The following is a 12,300-nucleotide window of genomic DNA, read 5'->3' on the forward strand; positions in this document are numbered from 1 at the left end:
TGTTTTTTCCTATGCATACAATATCATCAAAGAAATGATTTATAACCTTTAATCCTCTTAACGAGTGCAATGGGGGTCTAAATATTATGCTTCAATTAGTTTAAAGCCCAAATGGTACTTTTAAGTATTCAAACAATCCATATTCGTGTGATGAAAATGCAGTTTTATGGACATCCTTTTCGGCTATTTTCACTTGGTCGTAGCCTTTGGTAAGGTCCAAATAAGTAAAAATTTTGTTTTTGCTTGAAATTGAGTCAAGAATTTCGTCTATTCTTGGTAGAGGAAATTTTTCGCTAACTACTTGTTTGTTGAGAGCCCTATAATCTACTACAAGTCTAAGATCGCCATTCTTTTTTGGTACTAGGATCACTGGTGCACTATACGGGCTTATACTTGGGCGTATAATTTCGTTTTTTTCTAATTCCTGAATTTTATTTTTTTGCCACTCTTTGTGCTTATATGGCATACGATATTGTTGTTTTTCTACGAGATTACCGGTTGTTAAAAATTAATATTAGTAAAATTGAAATAAACCGATATAAACCTAAGATTCAGAAAATAAAAACATAAATTTACATAATTAGCAAAAATTTTTATTATGTTACAATTCCTCAGTATGATCAATTTTAAATATGTAAAAGAATTGAGATTTAGTCAAACGAGATTAGTTACTTGAAGTTTTAATACCGTTAACTAGGTTTCTCTTAGAATTTTCCCATCTATTTCAATCATTTTCGTTAAAACCTTGATTTGGACTAAACAAGTTCCCTTTTTAATTGTGATTGTATCGTTTTCATGGTTTTTGGTTACCCAAATAAAACCTTCCCCTGTGTCATAAGGTATAATCTGTTCCTCGCATTACAGATTTTCAGGTATTTCAGACGGTGTCGCAAATCATATTTCTGATTTGCTAACAACGGGCTCGATCATTTGTGATATTTAAATTTTTTGCATTGTTTTTGGAGGGATTTTGGTTTTCTATATCTCAAATCCATAATATTTTTCTTCATTTTCATTGTTTATAAGATTCATAGCGGTGCTATGCTGCATCATTGTGGCATCTTATGGCGTCGCGTTAGGTTGTATTATGTTCTTCCACAATTCTGCTATTTTCTTAATTTCATTTGATCTGTACTGTTGCATATTTCCTACTTTTATTTTCGTAGCTTTAATACTGTTATTATTTAAATATAATTCATTTCTGCAATATCTCCAAGGGTAATTGAATAAGTTTCCAATTATGCCATGTCTTTGCGAGACATGAGGTTCAAAATACTTCGACATTATACCACTAGAAAGTTTGTTTACTGTTATGTTATCTTCGTAACCTCTGTTACGATTTCTTAAGGTAGAAATTTCTTTCTTCCCCTACCTTAGCTGGGTAGACCAACCTCTCGTTGGCTACGTCTAATAGTATTCTATTAGACCTTAGAAAATTTGCCCCTATAATAGCTTCATATGGGAGATTATCACATATAATAAAATGTGTCGTGAATGTTCTATTGTCTCTTTTTATGTTTAGGCAAATTGACCCTTTTGCATTTAATTTGTGACCTGTCACGCTTGTTAAATTGGGATAATTAGGGTTCCTTTGTCGCCTAATGTGCAGAGGCAACATATTGAATATGCAAGAGTTTATGATATTTACAGTAGCTCCGCTGTCAACTAAGTCCGTAAAGTAAACGTTTTCTACACAAAAATCATTAAATATAGGTAACTTGTTAATAATATCACTACAGGAGGGCACTAATATTGTTTTGGACCTATTAAATATTCTTGGCACCCTCTGGGTCCAACTTATGTTTCTGAGGGGCCTGAAACGTTTTCCTGGGGATTTATTTCATTTGTCGATGCCTGTAATAGATATTCTGGCGTATTAGGTTCCGTAGGCATATTTAAATGATTTAAGTCTGTCTGTCTTCTCCATGTATTATTATGGTAACGTGGATGTCTCGTGTCAGTGCCGTTTGCTGGAGTTGACTGCCAATACCGTTGGCTTACAAAATTTTCGTTTCTCTTCGGCAAATTTTCATGATTTCTATATTGCATTCTCGCATTATATTGGCCTTGGCGAGTATTTGGGTTTTCAAACCGGTAATTAATTTGCCTGTTGGGGGGAGGGTTATACAAATTTGGTTGGTATGCATTATAAGGTACTGATTGGCGCAATCCCCCCTGGCTATAGCCTATTGCACGACCGGTGCTAAAATTTGTTCTTCTGAACAAATGGTTACCATAATTTTGCGTATTACCGACAGCATTTCTTGGTATGGGATTGGGGACATAGGGGCACTCTCTTGCTATGTGGCCAACACGATTGCAGTTATAGCACTTTATTATCGTAGGGTTAATGGGCTGAAAACATACTGTTTTTTGCCTAGCGGGTTCTGGCGTTTTGTTTCTTTGTGCTACAGGGGAGTTGTTCCTTGGAAAAAAAATGCAGGACGCTTGATCACACTTGAAAATTGGGTGTACCTTTGAATTACCCAGGCTATCTTTTTTTGCACTACTGTGATTAGCAGCCATTTTATCATCTTCGATTAATAGCTCTATCTCTCTGACTGCAAGATTTAACTTCTGAATATTTTTGGATATTACTGCTCTATATAGTTTTGGGGGTAGCCCTTGCAAAAACGTATTTAGTATGACTTTTTCATGCAGTTGCCCCGAACCACTTCCGTATTTCGATTTTACAGTAATGCGTATCTTATCAAGATATTTCCTTATATTTTGTGAAAAATCAAAGCTTACTACTCCGTGTTTTAATTTATTTATAGAACTGGTTTCTATAAATCTCTCTTTGAATGCTTTTAACAAGTCATCAACCGTATTTATTGGCAAGTTGGCGTTATTGCCTATGGTATGTTCGACCTGTTTTAGAAAGGTTAAGGCCTGACCTTTTAATCGTAGTAGGAGCATGTCTTTTAATGCTCCAACGTCTGTTTTTGTTAATTGTACAAACTGGGTCAATTGGATATAAAATTTGTCAATATCTGACAGTCCATTGTATTCTGGGATAGATTTTGCAATCTCTATATTTTTTGCGACTAACTTTTGCACTATTAGTAATTCACTGAGATCGTCCATATTTTTTTTTTGCGTTTATATCAACTTAAAATTTTACTTAACCTATTTTGGGGTAGGCTATTATCTCCTATGAGATATAAGGGGTTTCCTATCGTAGTCTAGCGGTTATAGGCCTAATCAATTTACTTACACGTCTGTATCTCTCCAACAATTAAAGTCAAATTACAAAGTTTAAATAGCCTAACTAGTTCGCAGTTTTCCTCCAATTTCCGACACGTGCCATTTGTACCAATTAAGAAATTTATTGAAGAAAATATTTGTCGTATGTTGTGATAATAAAATCAATGTTGAGATTAAGTATATTTGTATCAATCAAAAACAATATCTTGCTTTCTCAGTAAGTCAAATATGAATGGCCGAGGTTTATTTAACTCTTTCTTATTTCTTATACTTGAGAAAGATGCCGTAATTTCTCTGATATACATATTAATCGAATTGTATTTTAATGCTGATTTTGAATCTCTTTGAATTATTTCATTTGATTTAATCCATCAAAAATTACGAGGAATTAAGAATTATTGAACTATAAATTTTGACGTCTCAAAGCTTTGTTTCCGCGGCGGAATTAGATCTCACTTAAAAGATACGAATTCTTATCGGCTAGCAGGGGTTAGAAACTCTTTCCAAGATGTGGCAATGACAACCTTTGGTACTTCTAGGGATGAAGAAGCGTGGCCTCTTCGTCTCGGGCTATCTGGAGATCAGATTCCTTTGGGAGCGTTTATCTTGGATACTTACGAACTAGTTACCTATTATTGGACTAGACGCAGACATATAAATGAAATAAACACAGATAAAAAGACAATAGATTTATTGAACTTACATGCTTAGTCGTACAGGAACAGGTCACTTCTATGACAATAACGGTGACCAAAATACAATAAATTCGTCTGAATCTCTCTAGCTCTAAGGTACTAATCGCTTCAAATCTGGATAGAGATTAAAATTAAAAAGGCACATAAACCCCACTCCCAAACGCAGTTCTTTCGTCCTGTACTGTACGGCCTGCCTGCCACTGGCCCAAGAGGACCAAGGATGTAAATCTTTCGTCCAATGAATTCTTTAAGATTTTTCAGATGACTCGGTCGTTCACACGATTTTTTTGCCTTTTAAACTTCCTTAGAAATGTTGTGCATTGCATTTTTTTTGCTACAATTATCTTAGCAAAATTCGAACGACTAGCCTCATTGTTTTACTGACGATAGAACACCGTTTCTCTTTTTTCCGATTAAAAATCTATATTCTTGGAAGCGTTATTTGAACTCAATTAGGGAACGTTTAATTTCTGCCCGAATCATCTTTAGAAGGAAAGAATCTTGTATTTTAAATATATGGTATTCTACTGCTGGTGCACTTGTTATTTGGTATTTGGACTATTTTGAATAAAAGGACTGTCTCAAAATATCTATTGGATTCATCTCAGGAAAACGCAATGTGTGTGGGTGTGTGTGTGTGTGTGTGTGTGTATGTGTGTGTGTGTGTGTGTGTGTGTGTGTAGGAGGGGGGGGCGAGCTGCACTGTGATCACTTTGACTCTTAAAGAAGGCACTAGAACTTATGGTTACAAATCCAATGGGTCCCTTCGAAAGCATACACGACCAACTTTTTTTTAAGAACCTTATATGCCCCAAGGGTATAACATAAAAACCTTTCTCTGAGAGTGATAGGGGGGGGGAGGGGATTGTCCTTTTCACAGACATAATTTTCAAAACCTTCAACTACAATGAATAAAATTGTAATCTCCAATTTTTTATTGGAGGTGTTAAGGAAAATGCTGAGCATGGAGGGGGGGGCTGTTTGCTCTCAAGTCACTTTGACTCTTAAAAAGGGTGCTGTAACTTCCAGCTTCAAATCAAATAAGCCCCATCTGATGTTTATACGACCGCCCATTCAATAAAAACCTTATATACCCTCATAAAATAACTTACGACCCTATCCCCAGGGCGCTGGGGGGTTGTGTCATCCCTAGAGACATTATTATATATTCATTGGACTATTTTGAAAAAAATCGCTGTCTCATAATTTCATACAGATGCGTTTGGTGAAAGGAGAGGCTGTAGAAGAGGGGGGGGGCTAAATGCCGTCCATCACTTTTAACACTTAAAAAGGAACTAGAACTTCCAGATTTAAACCAAATGAGAGTCTTCTAATTTTGAACAATCATCCCTTCCATAAAATCCTTAAATACCCCTGGGCATGACTTACAACCCTTGCCCCTAATCCTTGGGGTTTGTTCCAATCCCAAAGGCCTTGTCATATGATATTTAGACTATTTTGGATATAATGACTATCTCAAGATTTTTATTAGATGCAGTCTGGGGCAATACGATATGTGCGTGTGTGTGTGTGTGTGTGTGGGGGGGGGGTAGCTGCATTCCGATAACTTTGACTCTTAAAAAGAGCACTAGAGTGTCTGTTTACCAATCCATTAAGCCCCCTCTGAAGTTTATATGACCAGGCTTTCTATAAAAACCTTATAGACCTCCAGGGCAAACCTTACAATCCTTGCCTAGAGGGCCGGGGGGATTTGTTATCCTCAAAGACATAATTCCAGGACCATTCAAATGCGTTGAACGAAACGGCCCTCTCCAAATTTTGTTCGGAAGTGTTTTGGGAAATGATAGGCGTGAGGGGGGGGGGCAATTGCCCTCTTACCACTTTTGACTAATAAGAAAGGCACTAGTGCTCTCCATTTCCAATCGAATGAGCATTTTTTGAAGCTTTTACGACAAAACTTTCTATAAAAACTGTACATATCCCAAGGGCATAACTTACAACCCCTTATACTGAGAGCTTCGGGGGGGGGGGCGGGTTGTCATCCTCAAAGACATAATATCCAGACCTTTCAACTACATTGAATAAAATGGCTATATCAAAATGTTGAATTGAAGTGTTCGGGAAATAATGGGCGTGGGGGGGGGGGGGGTGATTCTCTCTCCAATTAATTTCGACTATTAAAAAAAAGCAATAGCCCTCTCAATATCCAATCAAAATAGCCCTTTTTGAAGTTTTTATGACAACACATTCTACAAAAACCTTATAAGCCCGCAGGGCATAACTTGCAACCTTTGCCCTGGGGGCTGTGGGAAGTTTGTCATCCTCAGAGACATAATTTCTTGACCTAACAAAATGGCTATTAGAACAAAATGGTTATTTCAAAATTTTGATTGGATATGTTTGGGGGTAAAGTGGGCATCAGAAAAAACCATCAGTCAGTTCCACATATACTACTATGACTGATACCTTGTACTCTTAGTCATAAAATAAGTGACTAGCATTCTATTATTAATACCTTCACAACCTGAACAAGGCTTAGCAGCCTCCTTGTTCATCATGAGCCTTACTCCCTGTCTATGGACCCCATCCTTCCTGCCTGACTAAATAAATTCTATATCACCCATTTCATATTTCCTTCCCCTGGGCTATGAGCTTTTGAAAATTTTAATTAGTCGGGTTTGAAGCATCTGAATTTTTCAGTCAAAGTGTTGATATAATAGTTGTTTTTTAACATTGTAACATTCCAAGGTGCAATCTTCATATTCTTTATAATCATTGAAATTATCTTAGCCTCAGAATAAGCAATGGTCCCAGAAAGAGTGCAAAATGGGGATTAATAAATCTTCTAAAGTGTACACAGAAGCGCTTAAGCTGGCTTAAAACTGGACAGGAAGAAGTCCCTGGGACCTCCAGTTGAATGGAGGCTTTGTACAATCCTGGGCCCATATTGGTCACAATATGGTGTTTAGCACATGCCAATGTACTTTTATCAACAAGAGTTGAAATCCTGCACAGACAATCTCAAGTCTATTACCTCCAACTCATAAATCCATGTCTACAAATACTATGCTAATACAGAGAGGCAACCCCTAGTGGATAAATTATCTAGGAAAAAGTTTTTCAGCCTGGAAATGCCCACAAAAACAGACTGAACCCTGAAAAATTATCCATTAATCAGAACCCAGTGCAGATACTGTGTCATTTAGTAGGCTATGATTTCATCAAGGGATGTCACTCGCAGCTGCGTATTTATGGGGAGGAGCCTGGCCCCCAAGATTCCCAACAAGTTTTATTTTTAGAGTTTAATTCCTTGCTTTCAGCAGTCCGCTTGATTTTTTCTGATATAGTTCAATAATGTATTGGAAGCACCACACATCAATAAAATCTCTTGTCTTTGCAATTCTTTTTTCCTTTTATATATCTGTCTGGATCCAACACTTTTAATTTCTCTTTGTGTCCTTAGCCAAGAGTTATCATCCCTTCATTCATTCCATCCCTTTGCTTGAATCTTTGAAATCTTTTATTTCATACTTAATGTGATTACATTTTGTAAACTTTAAATTTCCAATTCTGGAAATGAAGATTTATTAAGTAATATAGATCAGGTGTCTCATCATTGTGTCTCAATGAAATTTATGAGTTTACAATATTTTGTCTTAAAAGTGGAACATGAAAAATTGAAATTTAATTGTTTGAATTGGTTAACTGGAAACTTGCACAAACCTGTATGTGAATTTTCTTTGAAGTTGTTGCTGTCTTGGGGAATGAACACACTGTTGTAGTTGCAATTTTTACAGACGAAAAAAGTAAGCTAACTAGTTTTGCTTATTCTTTTTTTACAGCTTGATTTGGAAAAATCGGGGAACTTTTAGTACTGCCCTAAAAAATCATAATTTCTGAACAATCAAAATGACATTTCTGGAGATCATGGTTTTCAGGTATAAAAAAACCTAAGAGGAGTCCAGTGGCCATTTTTTTATTGATGTACTTGGTACATTAAGACTGGTTATAGTATATTAGTCTATTGAGCTGTTACATCTCTTCTTTTTTTCAGGTATTACCCATGTTCAGCCTAGTGATGAATATTACTCTGTGCACCATGCAAAGGTTTTTGGCCTTCATAATCATCTTATCAAAGACCCTTGGAATGAAAACAGTGCTTATTTTGTCGCAGATGGCAGCATTTTTCACACATCTGTTAATTCAAATGTAATTTCTTTTTACCTATCTCATTAAAAGTGTAGCAAGAGTATATTATATGAAAAAGAAATTGTTTCTGCTTAACAGCTTCTATATCTCCGCCTACCGATTGCGTCTGCTATTAAGTCTATGTGTAAATTACTAATTTCACCCTTCTCTAAGACGTTTGCAAAAGGTGCGGTATGCTAGTTTGTTGGAAATGTCTGTACAATGGTTTTGTCCTTGCATGGCTTTATTGCGCTTTTGTAATGCCACATGTTGTGGTGGTTTCTCATTTCTGGATTATTCTGATTGAAAAGGATAAACATACAATCCATTCAACGTTCTTCAAGTATGGAAAATACTTCTTCCGTGGAAGAAGAAGACGCGTGTCTCGGAAAAATATATAATAGTAGACCTTTGTATTGTTTAGCGGTAGAATTAACCGATTCAAGTGTACATTAGATCTGTACCACACCATATATCTCGCCATAGTACTTCACTAGTGGTGCATTAAGTTTTTTTTTGTTTAGTGTCCTTGGAAGCATCTCTTTTATTTTGTTTCTAATGTTTTATGTGTGATTTTCTTTCTTTTTTTTCTTTTCATACTCTATCTTTGTAAATCGTTTACTTCTTGTTGGGCAATAAAAATCATTCATTCATTATGTTAAAGGTATAATGTTATAAGTGGCGTTCCCTCCGAGGAGCTGATCCAGTTTCTTCAAGAGTTCAGATTCTCCCAAAGATTAGGACTATGCAAATATTCTTCTCATTTCTTTGTAAAGACGGAACTGGGGTTAAAGTTGGCGTTCTACCAGCTTTAAACAGAACTGTTTAATGCTGATTTTACAATCCATCTTGTTCTTTGTTCTTTATGTTGTTCTTCTTACCCTGTTCCTTGCTCATGTTTTTTACGATGCCCTTTTTCATCAGCTAATTCTTCGCAGTTGTATTTCTTCGTAATAGCATTATGTCATTTATATTTACAATGCAGGTACAAATTTCAGCTAGGGGAGATGTTTCTGCCTGAAATTTATTTCGATGATCCAGGTGGTTGATAGCTCAAGTCACTGTGAGCGACGGGTGGAACTGTCCATTGAGCAGTAGACATCATGCGTTGTTATTATTTGTACAAGCGCAAAAGACACTAAGAAACTTATCCAAGACAATTGACGAGGAGTAAATTTTATTCAAAGAAATTATAGATTGCTTTAATCTAGTTCTTAGTTTGAGATTTTTCCTTGGTTTTAATAAATTTAAGGGCCAGTTTTAGCCTTCGTCACGTGGGACCAAAAGTATGAAACTCTTTATTATTACCAATTCGAGAGTGCCCTGATAAGGCTCAGTTTTCTAATGTATTAAAGAAAAACGTTGCAACTTCGTAATGTCAGGTTGGTTTTGTGTTTCTTTTTTTTCGGGAAGAAGTAGCCGTTTAAATCATTAAAAATGTAGTCTGCAGAATGATTGTTCCTTTTCTTTGTAATAGGCAATGTGCTTAATTATGGCATAAGATATTTGTGTTTTTGTTGATTAACAGTGTTTGTTTTGTTGTAAATAAAAAGTTACTCTACTCTACCTAGAGTCGTTACAGCTGTTTTGTTATTTTGAAACTTTTTTGGAACATTTAATTTTTTACTTTTCGTGGCTTCTAGAATTTCTTAACATTTAAAGCTATATTGCTTTGCCAGATATTGCAGTCTTGCAGTCAGTGGTAATAGATAATAGATTGCAGCAGCTTTTCTTCTACTTGGTGTGTATTACTTTTCACTTGGATCTCTCTTAAATGTATTTTTTGTATGCTAATGCAATATATAGTTTTAAATTTATGTCGTCTGGGGTTTGCAACACATTATAAAAAAGGAAAAAAAGAATCGTGAGCCCTACTGGATGTGAAGCCTACTTGGCTCTTCTGCATAATTTTCTAGTTTTCTAATTTGGTCATCCTGGAGTCACTTAGTGCTAAAATTTCACGTTATTATCGTCATTTCTAAGAACTGTTTTAACTTAGAAATAAGCACCAAAATAAGGAACTATATGCTAGATATTAGGCACAGATGTCAGTGGGGAGACAGGAACTTATAGGAGGCAGTAACTTCCTTGACGGTGAATAGGCAGAAAACTTCTTATTAAATAGCACAACCGGGGAGCGTTGCTACAGTGTACACAAAATTAGGATGATCATAAGTATTTAAATTTGGATAGATGTTACAGATAAACTGAGTATTTGTCATTGTAGTATGTGTCAACTGTTCTTTAATATTATCATGTTGAGACTCGTAATCTGATATGTACAATAATATGTAAATAAAATCTAAAATAATCTGAGATGTTATTTATAGTAGATTATACCAGATTCGTCTAAGCAATGTCGTTTGGACGAGGGTCTAGCGAATAGGTGAGTTTCTTTGGAAAAATTCAAACCAATGGTTATACAGTTTGAATTATATTTGGAGATCTTTTGATGATAAGTCATGGTAAATTATTTTTTCTAGACAAGCATTAATTCCGGTGTAAAAGAAGTGTGGGAATTTCCAGCTCTTGAAACTGTCAGAAACAAAGGTCGCTATAATTATACAATGAGATTTGCTTCAGCAGGTGTTTGTGTTGCATCAGATGGTGCAGGCAGCTTATACTTAATTCATACTGGAGATAGACGTGGACAGATGAAGTGGGAGGTCAGTATTCAACCAACAATGTACTTTATAGGCTTTATCGAGATTAATTCACCCCATCCAGGGTTACTAATTGGAGGAATAGGGTTACGAAAATTGCCCCCTTAATTTTGAGAAATACCTATTTTGGTATTTTCATCAGATAAATAACAAAATCCCCCTAAATTTTGAATTTATTTTTTTAGATCTTCATAAAAAGACCAAAAAAATTCTTGCTCCCCCTAAGTTTTCTCGAATTGGTGCCTCTGATCATGACAGACATGAAAAAGGTCCTGTGAAATCTTTTTATGCTCAGTTTCTGTACGTTGATTTTTTATAAATTTGAAAAGATGGCCGCTAGAAGAATAAAGATTTTCCACTGGTTCTTTTGGAACACTTGAAGTTAAGCAATGAGGAATTTTAAATAAAGAAAATAAAGACAATTTTTCTGATATAAATCCTTTACCTCACTTAAGTGATTTGTAATTTTAACTACAAAACCCAGATCCTTAATCCATCAAAATTTATATGGAAAAAATCCTGTCATTTCTACGTTCTTTATTTCGTTGTATTTTAGAGTTATTATTTTTGGTTTTTGATAATGGTTGTCTCGTCTTTTCGATTAAAAAAAAATTGTTTCAATATGTTAAGATTAGATTTTTTTGCGTGGCGTTGGGCATCAGTTGAGCAAGAATGGTCAAGAGAGACCGCGCTTTCGAGTTTTATACGTTTTTGTAACTTTGGGATGTAGTTTTTTGGCAGTTTTTAAGCTTACCCAAATTGCAGATTATAAAGAGCAAGGGAATTGAATGAATGGATTTTTATTAAGTGATTAAACCATTACAAGTATTTAACTACTAATAATCTTCGAATTAACACTAAAAACACTGGAACTAACACTGAAAAGAAACTAGAATGATGTAACAACTAAATGCCACAATCAAAGATAACAATCAAATATCAATCTTGTAGTAGAGTACATAAACCTATTCAAAAATTTCCTTAATACTTGGCCAGAAACTACTAAATTCAGGACAAAATGGGAAATTAATTCCTAAAGATTGGATTTCTAGTTCCAAACCGAAATGTTGTTAAAAAGTAAATAGGGCAAGTAAACAGGAAGAGGCAACAAGTTTGGCTGTCGCTAGAAACACATTCTCCACTTACTAACCTTTTCTATTATTTGAAAAATAGCATAATCGATAATGTCCGGTTATAACTTGCGATAGGTGGAGGAGCAAGGGACTTGTATCAAATTTTCTTTCGAGCTAAAACAAAACTGCTGCAGAAACTCATCCAAGAAAGAGTCGGCATAAATAAAATAACAAATCGTTCTCCAGGATTGCTATATCAAACTTTTATGGTATACCTCGTTGAGATCCCCCCCCCCAGTAGCAACGGAAAAAATTGACAGAACTCCTGTTCTGATTTTCAAGTTTCGCCGTGATCCAATAGAAGTAAAATGTCATTCACATATCCATCCAGAAACAGGGATTTATGAAAATAGTTATGTATAAGGCTGAAGTTTCAATATTTTAATATAAATGATTCATGAAGGTAGTCAGTAGGCCTGTGACTAACCTAATTCAGTTTTAATGTTATATTTA

The 12,300-nt window shown here is 35.3% G+C and overlaps 1 protein-coding gene across 2 annotated transcripts in view; it reads left to right on the forward strand.

Annotated features, from left to right (window-relative positions):
* The window catches only part of LOC148943659 (nudC domain-containing protein 1), a 188,495-nt gene that overhangs the window by 23,504 nt on the left and 152,691 nt on the right, over positions 1-12,300 (forward strand). For both annotated transcript variants that reach the window (XM_089100915.1, XM_089100916.1), the window contains exons 2-3: positions 7,918-8,072; positions 10,535-10,717. In XM_089100915.1, coding sequence (XP_088957041.1) covers positions 7,918-8,072; positions 10,535-10,717 — 338 coding nt within the window. The remainder of the gene's footprint in view (positions 1-7,917; positions 8,073-10,534; positions 10,718-12,300) is intronic.

This window comes from Artemia sp. Qi Xiang Cuo, chromosome 15 (assembly GCF_049724085.1).
Source record: "Artemia sp. Qi Xiang Cuo chromosome 15, ASM4972408v1, whole genome shotgun sequence".
Taxonomy (NCBI): Eukaryota; Metazoa; Arthropoda; class Branchiopoda; order Anostraca; family Artemiidae; genus Artemia; species Artemia sp. Qi Xiang Cuo.